Here is a 21,498-nt window from a genome sequence, read left to right on the forward strand (position 1 = left end):
AGGAGACGGGGCTGAGATACAAACATGTTTCAGGTTCGATCCACCTGCTGCGCGAAACTAAGTCACAATTATCCTGGTCACCTAACACGGATATGGATCCATGTTTTAAGGCCCATTTGAATGCCCGGAAAAAGGGTCTATCCGTAGGCTGCACCTCCCCTTGGGGATTAGTTTGGGCCTCTCCATGGGCCTGAGATACCTCCTGGTTAATCAAAAAAAAAAAAAAAAAGCAATGGTTGTAACCAAAGTCAAAGAATTTCATTGCAGAAAACGTACGAGAAGGCAAACCATGAAGTTATAACTTCCACATAACATTATTGGCATTTTGATCGTGCTTCTTACTAATAGGGTCGAGACTCCAGACAAAAAAAACATATTATGGCATTTGATTTGCAGGTTAAGAAGCATGTAAGTTCTCAGAACTGATTTAATAATAAAAAAAAAGAATAAAGCAGAAACATTATACTGAAAGGAGATTCTTATATTCGTTAGGACACTAAACATTATATAATTCACAAAAACTAAAACTATTCAAAAGTCATTGTTACGCTCAAAAGGTGCGACATGTATATTCTATGTACTAGGTGGATTTCACTCCGCGCTTGCGCGGGGTTAGTGGGTTTTCTATGTCATTTAGTTATAAGTGCATGCTATATATAGTTTGCGTCTATGCGCCTTATATTGTTTTATAATTTGCATGTACTTGCAAATTCATATTATTTGCATGTGTTATATTTGTGTTTTGTACGTTATCTGGTATTTGTAATTCCTTTTCATATATTGATGGCACATATATGATTTATCTGTCAAGTTTTGTACAGTATAACTTTGTGTTCTTCTAGTTTTATCCCAGGTTCAAAATTGCGTTAGGCGTGAGTCGGGCGATGATGTCGGGCTTAGCGAATTACCAAAAAATTGGAGATTAAGCGGAGATTAATCGAGGGGTAATTATAAGCGTTTTAGTAATATATACACGTTTTGGTAAATAATAACAAATATTTACCATGGTCTGGCGGTCATTAAGGCAGTAGGATGTCCGAATAATTTGGGTTCGAACCTCAGTCAGCTCAATTTATAAGCATTTTCGTATTTAATTCATTAAAAAGTAAAATTACATTACTACCCTCATCTCTTTAACAGACTTCTCTGCAATCCTAGCCGCCGTTCATGAGTTTCAAACATGATTTTTCACTTTTTTGTCATTTTTCTTGTGGTTTACAGCACAAAGTCTCAAAAGAATATCGGTCAAAATTATGTAGATTATCAAACTGAAGCAACACGTGCTTGTAATATTAAGCACCAATTGCATCATTTTCGCTGTCAACTCAAGACAAATTCGACTCACCGCCTAGCTACTCCGATCAGCTCCTCCACGCCACGGTGACAACACATCCAACGCTTACCCGGCCGAGATCTCGGCAACTCGGGCGTGTTTTCAAACACGGGTTTTATCTTAATCTTTTCCTATGAATAAATTGCATTTACCTGCGTACAGCTCTGAGCCGGAGATCAAAAGGGTGTGAATATTAATTAGAATATTAGAATCATGTAATGTCACATTAAGATAATTTTGTCTCTTCCTATGTCTACATTTCCTTTGACTACAATTCATCATTCACAGTACAACCTTTTGATTTTAACTTTTCGTTGATGAATACAGCCATGTCCTGGGAGCTCAATTTAATTAATAGTTCTTACTGCAAATCAGACTTGTTAAGATACACAAAAAGTAGTGAAAGCGAAAAGTACTTGAGCTAGTGAAGCTCTATGAAAAGGGTTATTCTGCTTCTCATTTCTACCAATTTGTAGAGAAATGTCGTCAGATAATCATTAACCTGTCATTAACAAAGACCGGGTCATGATTTGGGAATTACCTATCTTGGTTTTAGGTAAGATTTAATTCACATGTAGTTTAGGCTGCTCATTTTCCGATGCATAAATTATTACAAATAAAATTCTCAAAGCCTTTGAAATGCTTAGCCAACTTCACAACATGTGCTTCTCAGTGTCTCACAATTCAACACCATGGTTTATGTACCTGTTTTTAGTTTCCCCGACACGATCCATGAGTTTTTATCTCGGTTTCAATTAAAAAAAATTTTGGTTTAGCAGAGTGGTCTTTTGGTTTTACTTACCTCAAGATGAACATTATCAGCACAGTTTGATACCAACTGATCAAAAGTCTTTCCTACCACAGTCACCACACTTTTTTCTTACAGATTTCGTCAGTTAGTTAATCTTAGTTAATATAGGGTCCCAAATATAAACATAAGCTACACGTAAAAATATACACATGAAGACGAAATCAAAGAACTAAATCTTTCTGACAAGATTCAGCATTTACTAAATACCTTTGGTTTAAGCCTTCTTGCAAAATCTTCAAGAGGTTGAGCCTGATTCTGAAGGCCATCAGCCTTGGCAAATATATTTACCTAACCAAGGAAAGAAGAACAAAAGTAGGATTCAATCATAATCGAGAAAACATATAATTGAAACTGCTAACCTATACAAACTTATATGAAAAAAATTCTAACCTGAAGTTAATATATAGGTCTGGAGTAAACTCAAAAAATATTGCTTTTGGTCAGTCTTGTGATCAACTAAAACTTGTTCTAGCCTAGAAATTTCAATATGTTCTCCATCTGATACGATACATCAGCATAACCACGTAATACTGAAATTATTATTCCAATAAAACATCACAGTATCTCATCTAGCTCATGGAAAAGAAGTTTCGCGACATCGCTGAGAAAATCAACATTAGGCATAAATGGGAAGTGAAAATAGTGAGTGAAAATAGCGTTATTTGCCACATATTTATAGTAGTGGGCCGATGGATACCTGAAACGGCAGAAGTGGGAATAGTATGCTTAGTTCAACATAGTGAATACCTTTATTCAACCCGCTAAACGCCCCGTGATGGGTCTATATGAGTCGGACCTGCGGGCCACAGGATGCGGTGACATATGTAAATCAGACTCAAGTTGACGAAAATGGATCTTTTACATAAATCTTTAACGGTTTTAAAAAGAATATGGATTACCATCAAACTAGACTAGACTAAGAACAAAGTAGAAGGCGAGGCCGAAATTTGTGTACGTTAAGATAGATTGTTTCTCTAGTTGTTCCTCATCACCCTTTTATAATCGTTCTCTTAATTCTCTGTTTCGATTTGTCCTTTTTTCTGCTGATAACCTGATGCAGAAGATCTTAGAACCTCCTTTGACCCATTCGAAGTCGTAAACTCTTCCTCCTATAAAATTGTTTGCCATTTCGCAAAGTTTTGTTTTGAAACTAAGTTGTTGACATTGTTTTTGGAAAAATTATTTTGCTGACTTGCAGTCAACTTGTAATAACAATATTTATTTATTAAATCGTCTAGAAATTTAGAAATACAGTTTACTATTGAAGAACTTCCTTTTTGACGGTAAAACAAATTTTTATGGTCCTAACCAGACACTGTGGGAACCAAAATTCGCACTGTCGATTTCCGTTTAAATAAGGAAACTAGGAAAATCCTAATTTCCCAGAGGACCCGGATATCTGCTAATACCACACGTCAAGCAATCAGAACACGAGAATAACAACGATAAAAATAAGAAATCGAAAAAGATCTTATTCCAAATTTGCGTATGAGCGTTTACAACAAGGTATAAGCCTGGGCTCGATAGCTGTCGGCGAGATTCCTAGTTCTAGCAACCCTAAGACGGCTAAACCTAATTGAGTCGCAGCTCGAAATAACAAAAACGGAAAATTGCCTAAATTGCTCTAAATGCTAAGTTTTCTCTGAAAAATCGTCCAGTTTCGCTCCTCGCCTAGGACTCCTTATATACTAGCTCCAAGGTCAGTTTACGCTTTTACTCTTCTGCCCTTAAGCCGTCATAGCATAAAAATGGAGATATTCCATTTTTCCCGATCTTCACAATTATCTTCAAAACTACCGTATTTATCCGCGGAAACTTGACATTTATCCTTCCTTGTGGACCAAGCATAAACCGTGCTGTGGTTTACGGGCTTTTGGTTAAGAAATCGTAAGATGGGCCTCGAGTCGTGTTTTAGGTCCCTTTGGGCCGTCTTCCGACTCGAAGCGTTTAATACGATTTCTTTCGATAAGGAACGAACTTTCCGCGGTATTAATCCGCAAAGTTTGATCGATGATTTAGAATAGCGGAAAAACTAGACTGAGCTCACTACGGTCATCGGGAGATAGCATCGAAAGTTTGACGAGAATGCATGGACTGGTGTCGTTTCGACGTTTCGGAAGAGCTCGGTCACTATGTAACGACCGAGCTTTGGCTCGAGCTCGATCGCTACGTAGCGACCGAGTGGGACGAGCGCTCGGTCGCTACGTAGCGACCGAGCATGGCCGAGTGATTTCTTGGCGTCCGTTTCTTTTTCCGTGAATGTGTCCGGTAAGGTTCGGTTGGTAAGGCTTCGTTTTTATGGTGTTTTGGTTGGGCTTCTATCTAGGACAAAATGGACGTTTATGATTGCGCCGCATCCGTATCCGAAGGTTAGGTTGATCGGGTATCGATATCCTTTGTCGGGTTATGAAGTCTCAGGTTTTATCGTTTGGCGGGCGTAAGCAGCAGCGATAAGTCATGGTGTGGATGTAAGAAGTAGAGATTATTATGTGGTGGGCTATGTGAAGTAGCGGTAAATCCCGATTATTGGCATGTGCTTATTTCTAAATTTTGATGAGCTGGTATGTTTCAGACTCGAGTGTAGTAGTTAATCGTTATTATGGGTTTAGATGCGGTTTTAATATTTATGTTTTGGTTCCGTAAGTCACCCAAGTGTGGGTTCTAGTTGCCGCTTTCATATGGGCTCTTGATTCTGGGGATGTTTTGTTAGACCGCCAGCTTATGTATGAATTCTTGTATTTTACCTTGGAGTGAATATCAAACCATTGACGGAAAAAAAAATATGACAGCACATTTAAGTGACTAAAGTCTTAGATCATGTGTCTTGTATCTCTAATTTAATATCGTTTGTCAAAAATGATTCATACGGAAGCGATAAAGTATTCATATCAAAAGATAAAGAAGAATTTTAAGATAAAATACAAGAACGAGAGAGGAAAAGTAAGTAAAAATTACAAGAACTCAAAGGGTGACAAGTAGCATATGGTATTTAGTTTGAATTAAATATCGTTTGTCAAAAATGATTCATATGGAAGCGATAAAGATGATCTGGGGGAGGAACCAGAACGTGAGCGGTGGTTTTTGTCGTTTAGTAAGAAAGAGTGGAAAAAGAGCGATAACAAAAGCGATAAAATTTGGGCGAAGATTTGAAGTTACCGGCTTTGCAAATCTGTTTTGAAGCTACGGTTCTTAAGATCTGATCTTGTTTCCCTAAGAAGGGCTCCAGTTTCTTCTGCTCCAAAAGGTGGTGTTGAAACTTTTAGGAGAGAAGCTCAGTTTCGGATTTAGAAAGTTCTGTAATCTTTTCGATTCTGTTTGATTGTCTCTGCTGGTTCGATTGAAGGTTTTGGATATGAGTTCGAAGGAGATCTGATGTCGGCAGCGATGGATAAGGCCTTGATGGCCATGTCTCTTGAAGATGATGATGATGTGCCCTTTGTTATGCCAAATCTTCCTGAGTTTAGTTCGACTGAAAGGAATAAAAGAAGTTTAGTTGGGCGTCTGCTCAACTTAGACTACCAGAATATGGGGGAGTTTATTTTTCAGATGCCTCGTAAATGGCTGAAACAAGGCCGTGTTAGAGGTATCGCTCTTTCTCAGGAACGATTTCAGTTTATCTTCGATAATGAACATGATCTGGTGGAAGTCTTAGAAAAAGGTGTGCATACTTTTCATAAATGGGCTATTGTTGTCGAGAGATGGTCGGAAGTTCCTCCTCCTGATTCACTGCAGTATATTCCAATATGGGTTCAAATCAGGAATATCCCGATCAACTATCAAACTCAATTGGTAATTGAAGCGCTTGGAGATATAGTAGGAAAGGTTACTGATGTGGCTTTTGATCCTTTGAAGGCGCGAAGTAATGTTTATGAAAGAGTTAAGGTTCGGTTTGACGTCTCAAGACCTCTGCGCAAAGAAAAAGTGATAGACTTATCTAACGGTGGAAAAACTAAAGTCTTTTTCAACTATGAAAGGATTCAGAAGAGGTGTTACACTTGTCAGAGGTTGTCTCATGAACAGTCTGTTTGTCTGATCACTATTCAGAGGAGACAAGTTGAAGTGGATTCAAGAAGAGCTGGCCAGAGTATTGTGAAGAAAAAGTTGAACGTAGTTCTTTTGGAATCTGATCCGCTATTTGGTGTTTTGGAGGAAAATCAGGTTGGAATTAATTCTAATACTGGTCGACCAAGAATTGCTCCAGAAGTGTTGGATGGAATGAGGCAATATCTTTTAGTGGCAACAGGTGAAGAAAGAATTATCAGAGAGGAGAGAGTCAATGCTTCGGTCAGAGAAGTTGAAAATGATCCGATCCTAAGGAAATCTGCCTTGACTTAGATCATGTACCGGCTGTGACAAGAGATTTACAGAGAGGCAAAGGATTGGTCTTTGATTACCCAGCTGAAAACTTGTTGTCTCGTCTGTTTGAACCAAGACCGCAAGGTGAAAAACTTTTAGCTGCTTCTATGAGAGCTAACCCTGCATCTGAATGGAGGCCGGAGATTACATCATCAAGAGTTCAGCAGGTTGGTTTCTCTCAATCATCAGCTTCATCGTCTTCTTTGAGTGGTTCTACGGGGTCTAGATTGAAATCTTTTGATCTTAATCTTTCCGGGACCTCCTCAAAGAAGAACAGCATCAGGAAAAGGCCCGGAAAAAATATGAGGAAGATGAATGCTAATGCTTGCCAAGAGAACAATATCCAAATTTCTCTAAAAGATGGAATGCTAATTGGAAGTGTGGAGAAAAGGAAAGCGGTTGATCAGATGGGTGGAGTTCCCAAAGCTGCAAAGCAAATAACTCAAAAGGCGGTCCCGCAGGAGGGACTGTCCAAAGATCAATGAGCCTACTTGCTTGGAATTGTCGAGGACTGGGTCGGTCCCTGGACTTGACAATTCACAGGCTCATGGAAATACGTAAAAAATATTTTCCTGAGTTGCTTTTTTTTATGGAAACTATGCATTCAAGAAATGACCTTGTAGATATTCAAGTTTGGCTGGGGTATAGTCGTGTTTATACTGTTAACCCGGTGGGAAGAAGTGGTGGTCTTGCGGTTTTTTGGAAGAGTGATGTTGATATTGAGGTGTTGTCTGCTGATAAGAATCTTGTGGATATGAGTGTACAGTTTGGGGACAAAACGTTTTTTGTGTCTTGTATATATTGTGAACCTAATGAAGGAAAAAGAAAATGGTTTTGGGAGAAGATTATTAGACTGGGAGTTCAAAGAAGCGGTCCATGGTGCATGATAGGTGATTTCAATGCTATTTGCGGTAATCATGAGAAGATAGGAGGACCTTCTAGAAGTGATGCCACCTTTGCATGCTTTAATGATATGCTTAAGGCTTGTAAGATGAAAGAACCTATTAGTCAAGGTGATCCTTTCACTTGGGGTGGTCGCAGGGGAGATCATTGGGTTAGTTGCAAGTTGGACAGATGTTTCGGTAATAAAGATTGGCTTGATATTTTTCCAGATGCGAATCAATCATTCTTGGAAAAGAGAGGATCAGATCATAGACCAGTTTTGGTTAATCTTAACACGGTGCATCAGGGCAGGAAAGGAAGATTCAGGTTTGACAAAACCTTGCTTGGATTACCAAATTTCAGAGAAAAAATTGTAGAAGGTTGGAGGGGTCATAGAGGGCAGTCGAATTTGAGGTTAGCTGCCAGGATCAGGAATTGTAGAACCAGAATATGTGAATGGAAGAAAAGCTTCAGTCTGAATGCAAAAGCAAATATTTTGAGAATTCAGAACGAGTTAGAGGCTGAAGAATCTGGTCATTTTCCTTCTCGGGTTAGAATCCAGAGGCTCAAGATTGAGTTGGTGAAAGCTAATAGAGATGAGGAGTCTTTCTGGTTCCAAAGAAGCAAGGATAAATGGCTAAAATGTGGAGACAGGAATACAAAAGCTTTTCATGCGTCAGTTCAAATGGCTAGAAGCCGAAATTCAGTCGACGTTTTGGAAGATAAGAATGGCTTGTTATTTCAAGATGATTTTGCCAAAGGGGAAATAGCCACAAATTACTTCCAAGACTTATTCTCATCCACAAAGCCGACAATTTTTTCTTATTTTTTGATGGCTTTGCTCCAAGGGTGACTGAGCAGATGAACAGTGATCTTCTATCTTCGGTTGCTGATGATGAAATTAAAGAAGCGGTTTTTTCTATTAAAGCTTCCAGTGCACTGGGACCTGACGGTATGAGCGCCTTTTTCTTTCAAAGATTTTGGAATGAGATTGGAGGATATGTTATAAAAGAAGTTCAGAAGTTCTTCGATCATGGTTGCTTTGATAGGGAGTGGAACTTTACTCATCTTTGTCTCATTCCAAAAATAGTTAAACCTTCAAGGATGACGGATCTGAGACCCATTAGCTTGTGCTCGGTTTTCTATAAAGTTATAGCTAAGATTATGGTCAGAAGGATGCAGCCTTTGCTTCCCTTGATTGTTTCACCAAATCAATCTGCGTTTGTATCAGAAAGAAATATTGCGGATAATATTTTGGTGGCGCATGAAGTTGTCCATGGCCTAAGGACTTTTAAACCGGTAGCATCTCAGTTCATGGCCGTCAAATCTGATATATCTAAAGCATACGACAGGGTTGAATGGGAATATCTCAGGGCTTTGCTTAAGGATTTGGGTTTTCATCAAAAATGGGTGGAGCTTACCATGTTTTGTGTTTCATCTGTTTCCTATTCGGTGTTAATCAATGATCAACCTCATGGTTTTATTTTACCTCAGAGAGGATTACGCCAAGGTGATCCAATGTCTCCGACTTTGTTTGTATTATGCGCGGAAGGGTTGTCTCACCTATTGAGGAAGGCAGAAGATGTTGGAAGATTGAACGGGATTAAGTTCTCTGACCAGGGTCCTTCGGTCAGTCATCTGTTTTTCGCTGATGATAGCTTATTTTTGTGTAAGGCAGAGACAGATCAAGCTTCAGCATTACAAGAGGTTCTGATTGATTATGCTGAGGTTACAAGACAAGTGATAAATCTGCAAAAATCTTCTATAACCTTTGGTGCTGAGATAAATGAAGGAGTTAAAGAGAACATCAGAGATATTTTGGGAATTTATAATGAAGGTGGAGTTGGTACTTATCTCGGCTTTCATGAGTGCTTCAGCGGATCTAAGGTGGAGCTCTTCAGTTTCATAAAGGATAAGCTGAAGAAGAGATTATCTGGATGGTTTGCAAGATCTCTGTCTTTAGGTGGAAAAGAAGTACTCCTCAAAGCGGTTGCTTTAGGGTTCCCTGTGTATGCAATGGGTTGTTTTAAGCTCTCGAAAACGACTATAGCAAATCTCACAAGTGCTATGTCAAATTTCTGGTGGAATTCGGTTGAGCATAAAAACAAAATCCATTAGGTTAAATGGGAAACACCCTGTCTTCCTAAAAAGCTTGGTGGTTTGGGTTTTAAGGATTTGGAAAGCTTCAATCAAGCTCTACTTGCAACACAAGCGTGGAAAGTTCTTCAGAGTCCAAATTCCCTTATTGCTCAAGTTCTGAAGAGCAGATATTTTGATAATAAAGATTTCCTTGATGCTGAACTTGGAAGTAGACCTTCATATGGATGGAGGAGCCTTCTGCATGGAAGATCTTTACTTAAAAAAGGTTTAAGAAAGGAGATAGGAAATGGGAAGTCGCTCAGAGTCTGGATTGACCCGGGGTGTGATTTTGGTGGTCGCTGGAATCCTTGGATGAAGAATCCATTAGTCAATCTTGATTTATTGGTGGGTGACCTTATAATTCAAGAGACAGGGGAATGGAACATGGAGGCTTTAGAGGAAAAAATTTTCCCTGCAGATGTGGAGATAATTGCTAAAAAGAGAAGAGCAGTCCATTGTGAAGACTTTTGGTGTTGGAAGCATAACAGAAGTGGTGACTATTCTGTTAGATCAGGGAACTGGTTAGCCACTAGATGGGTTCTCAGAAACGAGTTTCAAGAGGCTGAGATGCAACCGTCTTTGAATAGATTGAAGGAAGAAATCTGGAACTCCTTAACTGCTCCAAAAATTCAAGCTTTCATGTGGAGAACATTATCAAATGCACTTCCTGTGGCGAGCAATTTGATAACCAGAGGAGTGAAAGCTGATATGCTCTGTCAGTATTGTGGTATTCATGATGAATCTCCTAACCATGTCTTGTTTACTTGTGATGTGGCTAGACAAGTATGGGCATTATCTAACTTTCCGACCCCTCAAAATGGTTTCCATCAAGACTCGATGTTTGTGAACTTCAGCTATCTCTTTCAAATGAGTAAGAATACTCGAGTTCCAGTAGAGACGAGGAGATGCTTCCCATGGGTTTTATGGTTAATTTGGAAGAACAGGAACAAATTTATCTTCGAGGCAAAGGAGCGGAAGGCCGTAGAAATAGTTGATAAGATTCATGAGGAAGTTTCTGCATGGGTTTTGGCTCAGCAATTGGATAATGAGGGTGAGCAAAGAGATGAGGAGACAGGTAGATTCGTGAAAAGAAAGTGGACTAAACCTCCACAAAATTGGGTTAAATGTAACTTTGGTGTGAAGTGGTTACAGAAATCCGAGGTGGCGGGAGTTGCTTGGATTGTTAGGGACAGTGAAGGTGAATCCCTTTTGCATAGTAGGAAGTCTTTTGTAAGAGTTAAAACGCTTGAGGAAGCGAAAGAAAAAGCTTTGGTATGGACTTTAGAATGTATGGTCGAGCATCGTTTAGACAACTTAATAATTGCTGGAGAGGATGCAGTTCTTTTGAAGGTCATTGAAAGACCAAGAGCTTGGCCTTCTCTTACTTCTGTCGTCCATAAGTTGGAGAATTTTTTGTGTAGGTTTGGATGTTGGAAAAGTAAAGTTAAAACAAGAAGCTCCAACAGATGTGCCTATCTCATTGCTGATAGTGCCTCGAAATCTAGGTGGTTTCAATCTTATGTGGCTAGAGGAGCCCCTTTTTGGATCTCAAGTATAGTAGCTTTTGAGAAGGTTTAACATCTTTGTGTAGCTTTGTTTGTCTCTTAGCATAATTATTTGATGCGGCATAGTAGTAATCTTGTTAAGGATTTAGTGCTGTCTGTTGTAGTTCTTCTGATGTAATATGGTTTCGGATAGCTTTCTGTTATCCTTTATAAATATAATCACCTTTGAAGGAAAAAAAAGGAAGCAATAAAGATCTTATGTATTATACATGTGGGAACCGAAATTCGCACTGTCGATTTCCGTTTAAATAAGGAAACTAGGAAAATCCTAATTTCCCAGAGGACCCGGATATCTGCTAATACCACACGTCAAGCAATCAGAACACGAGAATAACAACGATAAAAATAAGAAATCGAAAAAAGAGCAAAGTAGATCTTATTCCGAATCTGCGTATGAGCGTTTACAACAAGGTATAAGCCTGGGCTCGAGAGCTGTCGGCGAGATTCCTAGTTCTAGCAACCCTAAGACGGCTAAACCTAATTGAGTCGCAGCTCGAAATAACAAAAACGGAAAATTGCCTAAATTGCTCTAAGTGCTAAGTTTGCTCTGAAAAATCCTCCCTCCACGCTCCTCGCCTAGGACTCCTTATATACTAGCTCCAAGGTCGGTTTACGCTTTTACTCTTCTGCCCTTAAGCCGTCATAGCATAAAAATGGAGATATTCTATTTTCCCGATCTTCGCAATTATCTTCAAAACTACCGTATTTATCCGCGGAAACTTGACATTTATATTTCCTTGTGGACCAAGCGTGAACCATGCTGTGATTTACGGGGTTTTGGTTAAGAAATCGCAGGATGGGCCTCAAGTCGTGTTTTAGGTCCCTTTGGGCCGTCTTCCGACTCGAAGTGTTTACTACGATTTCTTTCTATAGGGAACGAACCTTCCGCGGTATTAATCCGCAAAGTTTGATCGATGATTTAGAATAGCGGAAAACATAGACTGAGCTCTCTACGGTCTTCGGGAGATAGTATCGAAGGTTTGACGAGAATGCATGGACTAGTGTCGTTTCGACGTTTCGGAAGAGCTCGGTCACTACGTAACGACCGAACAGGACGGACGCTCGGTCGCTACGTAGCGATCAAGCGGAACGGACGTTCGGTCGCTAGGTAGCGACCGAGCTTTGGCTCGAGCTCGGTCGCTACGTAGCGACCGACCGGAACGGATGTTCGGTCGCTACGTAGCGACCGAGCGGGACGAATGCTCGGTCGCTACGTAGCGACCAAGCTTTGGCTCGGGCTCGGTCGCTACGTAGCGACCGAGCTTTGGATCGGGCTCGGTCGCTACGTAGCGACCAAGCGGAACGGATGCTCGGTCGTTTCGTAGCGACCGAGCTTGGCCGAACTCGGTCACTACGTAGCGACCGAGCGGGACAGACATTCGGTTGCTACGTAGTGACCGAGCTTTGCCTCGGGCTTGGTCGCTACGTAGCGACCGGATAACATGCATGTGCGGTAGTTGCGTAATGACCGAGCTTGGTCTTTCCACTTTGAGCTTTCAAGGATACTTCTTCGTAAAAACTTCGCATTGGTCATTTTTTACGAAGATCATATTTTTCTTTTACTATCTCCTCGGAAATACGATTTCCGAGGGTTTTCGGGTGTTAATTCCATCATGACCGTTTTTGACCCCAACAATACCACACAAAAACAAAGAATTATATCCAAAGATAAAGAAGAATTATAAAAAAATTACAAGAGTAAAAAAAAAGTAAGAATGACAAAAACTCAAAAGGTGACATGTATCATATGGTACAAGTACAATTGATTTAGTTTGAATTAAATACTGTGGATGGCCTGCAAATATGTATGGCAATTAATACAATTTATAAAGCATATGAATATTTATTGAGAGAGAGATAGAGAGAGAGAGTTCATAACAATAGTTATACATACAATACAAATACTCTGGTATAGACTTGACTCTTTGTTATAGTTCAACTTGAATCATTTATATAATTTTGTTGTAGTGTTTTTCACAAGGATAAATCTTTGTTGAATATTAACTATGATAGTATTTTTTTTTTGAGCAAAACTATGATAGTATTTATACTCGCATATTCATGCATAAAATAATTATATACATGTTCAACAATTTTTATTTGCTTTACGTGTACAATCAATTATCATTCATATAACTACATAAAAATAAGGGCAATTGTCAATAATAGCACCTTTTGAAGTTTATGTCTCAAAAATGGCACTATAAAAAGAAAGTCATAAAAATGACATTCATTAAAGGGTAAAATATCCCTAATACCCTTGGTTTAAAATTAAATAAACAAAAAAAATAAATAAAAATAAATAAAATAAAAATAAAATAAATGAAAAAAAAATTATAGTTTCAGATTATTTGTTTTCAGATTCGAAATTTTTATAATTTTTTTTTTGAAATTTTTTTTAATTTTTTTTTTTCAAATTTTCTTTTTATAGTTTAAAATACTTTTTGAAACTGTTTTTAAAATTTTATTTTTTATTTTAGTATTTATTTTTTATAAAATTTTAAACCCTAATTCCAAAACCCCACTCCTTAACTCTAAACCCTAAGGTTTGCATTAATTAACCCAAGAAGTATAAGTGTATATTTACCTCTTTAATGAAACCTATTTTTGTGACTTTGAGCCTTGAGTGCTACTTTGGGAACAAAAACTTGGTATGGTGTTATACTAGTCTTTTTCTCTAAAAATAATATATGCTACTTTTATACGAGGAAATATGTATATATTATACAAATGCAGTGCCGTGCGAAGGCTATTAGGGGTCTAGGGCAAAAATAATTTATTTTATATCAAATATGCGTATTAAATTTTTTAATACGAACCAGAAAATAAATTGTTTTTATCTTATATTTTAAAATTATTTTTAAGAAAAAATAATCTTATGAAAATTAATGGCAAAAGTTATATTTTGGTTACAACTGAAAATTGTATATACAAACTCAAATTATATGCAGGAAAATATTTTCGACATTCAAAATAAAAAATATACAATGAAATTAATATTCACAACAATTAAGCAGAAATGGTCATATTATTTGAGTTCTTATCTTATATTTTAAAATTATTTTTAAGAAAAATTAATCTTATGAAAATTAATGGCAAAAGTTATATTTTGGTTACAACTGGAAATTGTATATACAAACTCAAATTATATGCAGTAAAATGTTTTCGACATTCAAAATAAAAAATATACAAGGAAATTAATATTCACAACAATTAAGCAGAAATGATCATATTATTGAAAAGTATTAAAAGATAATTCTAGTTTTATCATATTATCATATATTGATTATATGATTTATGAATATGGAAACCCCAAAATATATTAATGTGAGAGGGAGCCTAGGGCCAATGCCCCAAAATTGATATGGTGAGCACGGCTCTGTACAAATGTAACCATAAATCTAAAAATTATATTAAAGCTCGCACAACGTGTAAATCCACCTAGTTATATCTTAAAGACATTTGATATTTTTAATCCTCAACATTTTAACATATTGCTGTTTTTTTGATTAAAAGGTATTGGTTTTATCATTGTTTTAAACCAAAAAATTACAATCTCTTTTTAAGCACATGGTCCACAAAAAATTTGAGCAGGGCCTGGTTTCGACACTACCATGTGTTGAATAATTATGAGTCTGTCCCTCCACATTCCATCATCAGAAAAGAACATATAGCTACACAACATGACTAAGAAAATCAGCGAGAAAGAGAAAATTACAAAGAAAGAAGGAATGAGGGTGAGAGAGTTCATAACAATAGTTATACATACAATACAAAAACTCTTGTATTGACTCTCTGTTATAGTTCAACTTGAATCATTTATCATTTATATATTTTTGTTGTAGTGTTTTTCACAAAGATAATAAAGATTAATATTGGTTGTCTTTGTTGAATATTAACTAGATAGTATTTTTTTTTGGGCAAAACTATTATAGTATTTATACTCGCATATTCATACATAAAAAAATTATATAAATGTAGTGCTTTACATGTATAATCAGTTATCTAAGCATTCATATAACTACATAAAATAACATATGCTACTTTTATATGAGGAAATATATATAGATTAAATCTAAAAATTATATTAAAGCCCAAACAACGTGTACGAGTAAGCGAGCAATTCACCTAGTTATATCTTAAAGGTATTTGATATTTTTAATCCTCAACATTTTAACATATTGCTGTTTTTTTAACTAAAATGTATTGGTTTTATCATTGTTTTAAACCAAAAAATTACAATATCTTTTTAAGCACATGGTCCACACAAAATTTGAGCGACTTATTCTTAAGTCCACCCCCTAGGGTGAACCTCTAGGTTCACCAACCAATAAGATTATCTTATTTTATATTCGATATCTTTTAAAAAAGGAAACAAAATATTGTCAAATTATATTATGTTTTTAAAATTAAAAGGTAAAAAAAAAAATAATTACAAAAAAAATATTTTATGTCGTCAGCATAACATTAAACTCTAAGCCCTAAATTTTAATCCCTTAATCCTAAACCCTAAACTCTTGGATAAACCCTAAACTCTAGGATAAATCCTAAACTCTAGGATAAATCCTTAACTCTAAATCAAAATCACTATACACTAAAACATTCAAGCGTTTAGGGTTTAGGGTTTTAGTCGTTTTTTATTTAGAGTTTAAGATTTATCCAAGGGTTTAGGGTTTACCCAAGGGTTTAGGGTTTACCCAAGGGTTTAGAATTTACCCAAGGGTTTAGGGTTTACCCAGGGGTTTAAGGTTTAAGATTTAGGGTTTAGGGATTAGGATTTAGGGTTTAGTGTTTTGTTGACAACATTAAAAATATATTTTTTTTAATTTTTTTTTTCTGTAACCATTATCTTTTTTTACTTTTTTTATTTTAAAAACATAATATAATTTGAGAATATTTTGTTTCCTTTTTTAAAAAATATCGAATTTGAAATAATGAAATCCTATTGGTTGGTGAACTTAGAGATTCACCCTAGGGGGTGAACCCAAGAATGACTCAATTTGAGCAGGGCCTGTTTTCGACACTAACATGTCTTGAATAATTATGAGTCTGTCCCACCACCTTCCATCATCAGAAAAGAACATATAGCTACACAACATAACCAAGACCACTTTCCCTACCATTTTGCATCACATTCTTCCCGTGAAATCATCCTTTCACTGGTTTCTTTAAGAAATAAATTCCGCAAAGAAAAAAATAGAATTCTACAACACTTAATCATCATATACAGACAATTGTTTTCACACAAATTAAATAATGATTTCTAATTTACAACAAATTTGATAACACTTTTCAAATTTACTATTAAAAATGACTATTTTTACAAACACTATAATTTGGATGAAAAAACTAACTAACATTTTTAAATCATTCATAAATATTTAATTATCATTTATTTAAGTTCATAAACCTAACCACTCCCAAAAAAATAACGGGGATGACGTTACACGCGCGTGTCCTTCAATATCACACCTTCTATTTGCTGATAGCTTTTTTTTCTGTAAGATGGAACCACGTGAATGTGAAGAAGTAATGAAAGTAGTAAGGAAATATGGACAAGCATCAGGACAATGTATTAACTTTGAGAAATCTTATATACTCTTTGGTAAGAGGATGAACCCAAATGTTAGACAGCATATCAAAGATACTCTCGGAATCCAAAATGAAGGAGGAATAGGAACATATCTAGAAATTCCAGAGGATATTAGCTGATCCAAATGCAAAGTATTTGCTTTTCTGAAAGACAAGCTAATGCATAGGGTGAATGGATTGACGGGTAGATGGCTTTCTAAAGGAGGAAAAGAAGTGTTGATCAAATCTATCTCTCTCGACATATGTTATGTCTAGTTTTTTGCTCCTATTGGAGATATGTGAAAATCTTGCAAGTGCCATTACACACTTCTGGTGGAGTTCAAATCTCCCGGAAAGAGGAATTCACTGGACAAAGTGGGAAAAGGTCTGCTTACCACGAGAGAAGGGCGATATTGATTTTCGTATGATCCATGAGTTTAGCCTGGCTTTACTAGCAAAACAACTCTGGAGGCTAGTTCAATACCCTGATTCATTGATGGCTAGAGTATTGAGGGGGAGATACTACAGAATGAGCTCGCCTTTACGGACAATCTCTGTAAACAGTCCATCGTATGTATGGACCAGAATTTCAGCAGCACGAAAGCTATTGCTATTGGGAATCAGACAGAGAAACATTCAGGATATGAGGTCAGGTATGGGAGGATCCTTGGATCCCTACAATACCAGCTAGGCCGGCTCGCCCCGTAGCCCCAGTTTTACATCCGAACATGAGAGTCATCAATCTTATTAATCAAAAATCGAAGGAATGGGATGTTGGATTACTGGAGGACTATGTTGCCTCTGAAGATATACCTTTCATAAGGAGTTTGGCCATAAGCTCAGCTCATCGCCGTGACACATTTTGTTGGAACTACACTAAGAATGACCAGTACACGGTTAAATCAGGATATTGGGTAGCTCGCAACTTATTGAAGGCTGAGGATGAGAAGGAAGTATTGGAGCCCAGTGTAACAAAGCTTCAAGCCTTTGCTTGGACGATAAAAGCCCCACATAAGATATGTCATCTTATACGGCAATTGATAACATGTCATGTGGCAGTAACAAAGAATTTGATAAGGCGTAACATAAGATGCGATAACTATTGCCCACGATGTGGTGAACCAAAAGAATATGCTACTCATGAAATTTTTGAATGCCCACCGGCTTTACAAGTTTGGCCTTATCAGCGATGCAAACGAGCCCAAATATCTTTCTTGTCCCGAGTATATATGCCAATATGGATTACCTCTTCTGGACAAAGAGTAGCATTGTCGAGCCAAATTTAGATAGAGATCCTTATCCTTGGATAATCTAGTACATTTGGAAGGCAAGAAATGATAAACTATTTAGGAGAATAGACAGAGATCCTTTGGAGTTAGTTCGCTATGCGGAGAGTGAGTGTCAAGCCTGGTTCAATGCAAACGAGATGGTGTCATCAACTCCACAAGGACATAGTATTGACGAACCTCAAGTCTTAAGCTTAGGTAATATTTGCATGATAGACGGGTCATGGACTTCTACGGCACAGCTTAGCGGGTATGGATGGGCTTGGATAGACAGCTTGGGAAAAGTTCAACTTATGGGAACACGAAACTACGGAAGCACTGAGATGGACGATGGAGAGTATGCTTCAGCACTCGACATGTTAGAGCTTCAGAACGGACTGCAAGGATTTGATCGCCATGATTAAGGAGCCCGAAGCTTGGCCAAGCTTTGCAACAGAATTGGAGAGGATAAAGACCCTGAAGATATGCTTCCCGAACTTCAAGATTACTCATATTCCACGAGCGCAAAATCAGATTTCAGACTCTTTAGCTAGGACAACAAGGTCTTTCCATAGAGAGATTTATTTTATTGGTTGTTCTATTCCGGTCTGGTTACCCAGACCACCTCAAGTTTGAGAAATAGAATAGCTTTTTGTTGTGAAAAAAAAACCTAACCACTCCCTTATATATTAAACTTTTAATCTATAAACTCTAATCCCAAGTATTATTTCTGAAAAGTGATAACCAACTTATGGTATTTCAAACAATTTCTCGAAATTAAAGATGTTTTCTCATATTTATGCCTCTGATAAATATGATCTTCAATTTGTTTGAAAGGGATTCCACTTTCACTCTTTCTGAAATGCACATGGAATAGTGCTTCCGCATCTTTCATGAATATATACGAACACCTCTATTTCCGATTCACTTTCGTATGCTGACTCATTTCATCTCTTGGACGAGATTTTGACTCTGTTCACAACACAAATGCAGAGACTGCATTAAGGCAAAGCAAAATTTCGCTGGAAAATATGGCCTTTGAAAACAGTCAATTTTTTTCTGAAAAAAGTACAAAACCAGCCACTTTTTCTCTTTTCGATTGCGGCTTTAAGTGTATATGAATCTCATGACCGGCTCTGCACACATGTTTTAATGTATTCGTAGTCATGTAAAAGACACAGAAGTCGGTACAATTTATCAATTAACACATGTAAACCTCAAGTTGTTTATTGTCGGATTTATAATTACATACATAGATTTTAGGGGGTCTTAAATTTTGGGGACCATATATAAATAGTTTCAGATTCTTAAGGGTATGATTAACCCCGATCTTTTAGCTGTGGTTTTTAACTCATGATTTGACATTTTTTTGTTTTTTTTTTTTTACACTTTTTGACTAAAAGGCGGTTCTTATATATGTTACTTAAGAGACAGTTATTAGTTTTTCTTAGTTAAAAAATCTAAGAAAAACTAAGAACCATCTCTTAGCCGAATCTAAGAACTCCAGTTAAGATACTAGGGTTAACATGGTCTGGGCTCTTAAACTGTGGGACCATAAATAATTTCACAATTATATACGTAAATTTCTTAACCTGTTTATATACAGCAATCGAGTTCTCGCATGAATTACTTGTTCATAAGGAAATTCCATTAGGTTTGTTCACAAAAAGAAAAGAAAAAAAAAGTGTCACCAACAATGGCGATCAACATAGGTTTGATTGAAATCTGCACAACATTCATTTTCTTCCTTGTCCTCCTAGGTTTCTTACATCACAAGAAAACGCCGAAGTATTTGCCCACGAACTGGCCGGTCCTTGGGATGCTTCCGGGACTGCTCGTCCATATCAATCGTATCTATGACGCGATCACCGAGCTTCTTGAGGCCTCCAATATGACGTTTTGTTTCAAAGGGCCATGGCTTAGTGGAACTGACATACTGATCACTGTTGATCCGGCGAATATCCGTTACATTCTAAGTTCAAATTTCGATAATTACCCCAAAGGGATGGAGTTTAAGCAGATCTTTGAAGTCTTGGGAGATTCTATTTTCAACGTTGACTCGGAGTTGTGGGAGGATATGAGGAACTCGTCTCATGCCATTTTCAGCCATCAAGATTTCCAAAGGTTTTGGGTGAATACAAGCGTAAGCAAATTGAATCAAGGGCTTGTACCTATTCTCGAAAACGCTGTTGAGAAAAACATCATCGTCGACTTGCAAGATCTGTTCCACAGATTCTTGTTTGATACGTCTTCGATTTTAATAACCGGGTATGATCCAGGATGTCTCTCCATCGAAATGCCTAAGGTTAATTTCAGTGACGCTGTGGACGGTGTTGCCGATGGGCTTTTCTACAGACATGCCAAGCCAGTTCTGTTTTGGAAGCTCCAGTATTGGATTGGAGTTGGAGTAGAAAAAAGCATGAGAAGAGGTATCGCGGTGTTCGATGAGATGCTCCAGAAGATCATATCAGCTAAACGAGAGGAGATCAAAATTCATGGGATTCGTGACTCAGAAGGAGAGGCCATGGACGTTTTAACGTATTACATGACTATAGACACGACCAAGTATAAACACTTGAAACCAAGTAACGATAAATTCATCAGAGACACTATTTTGGGGGTTTTGATAGCGGCAAAAGACACAACAAGCTCAGCTCTCTCTTGGTTCTTCTGGCTTCTCTCCAAGAACCCTGAAGCAATGATCAAGATTCGACAAGAGATTAACAACAAGATGCCAAAGTTTAATCCAGCAGATTTAGACAAGCTCGTGTATCTAGACGGTGCCGTGTGTGAGACGCTAAGGCTATACCCATCAGTCCCATTTAACCATAAGTCACCGGCAAAGCCAGACGTGCTTCCCACTGGGCATAGAGTCGATGACAACTGGAAGATAGTTATATCTATTTATGCATTGGGGAGGATGAAATCTGTTTGGGGAGATGATGCAGAAGATTTCAGACCAGAGAGATGGATTTCAGACAATGGAATGTTGAGACATGAACCTTCACATAAGTTCTTGGCGTTTAGCGCTGGTCCAAGAAGTTGCTTGGGGAAAAAGTTAACGTTCTTGCAGATAAAGACAGTGGCTGTGAAAATCATACAAAAATATGAGATTGAGGTCGTTGAAGGTCAAAAATCTGAACCAGTTCCTTCTGTTCTTCTTCGCATGCAGCATGGTCTCAAAGTTAGTGTCACAAGGATGTAGAGATAATTGTTTTTGTGTTATGATTAAATAATAATAATAATAATAATAATATTCTCGTTAGAAAAAAATAAAGGTAAGTAGTTTTCAAGATTTCAAAAAAATATGTATGTATATGCATGTTTAAATTAAATTGCATCACTGTAATCATTGATGTTAGGCACATTCAGTTTCTTTTTAGAGAGATGAGCGAGAAAGTTGCTCTCTAGGTACCCAGCAAGTGGGTTTAAGTGGTTTTCATTGGTTCCTGTAATCTTAGTGCGTTTGGGATTGGGCAAAGTAGTTACAACACGTTTTCTAAAACAAAAGAGCCACTTCATTAGTTTATTACTATATTGTGCTTTCTTGGTACAATAACCAAGGTGTTTCTACCG

At 37.4% G+C, this 21,498-nt stretch overlaps 1 protein-coding gene and 1 pseudogene across 1 annotated transcript; both read left to right on the forward strand.

Moving 5' to 3' along the window:
• Nucleotides 1-3,995: 3,995 nt before the first annotated feature.
• On the forward strand, nt 3,996-8,487 carry LOC103833722 (annotated as a pseudogene).
• An 8,540-nt stretch (nt 8,488-17,027) lies between these two features.
• On the forward strand, nt 17,028-21,361 carry LOC103833662 (alkane hydroxylase MAH1). The gene has a single exon (XM_009109737.3). It carries the CDS (start codon nt 19,619-19,621, stop codon nt 21,125-21,127), a length of 1,509 nt encoding a protein of 502 aa, XP_009107985.1. The 5' UTR covers nt 17,028-19,618; the 3' UTR covers nt 21,128-21,361.
• Nucleotides 21,362-21,498: the final 137 nt, after the last annotated feature.

This window comes from Brassica rapa, chromosome A08, assembly GCF_000309985.2.
Source record: "Brassica rapa cultivar Chiifu-401-42 chromosome A08, CAAS_Brap_v3.01, whole genome shotgun sequence".
Taxonomy (NCBI): Eukaryota; Viridiplantae; Streptophyta; class Magnoliopsida; order Brassicales; family Brassicaceae; genus Brassica; species Brassica rapa.

Coding starts and splice junctions, on each gene's coding strand:
- LOC103833662 (XM_009109737.3), top strand. CDS start 19,619: ATGGCGATCAACATAGGTTTGATTGAAATCTGCACAACATTCATTTTC.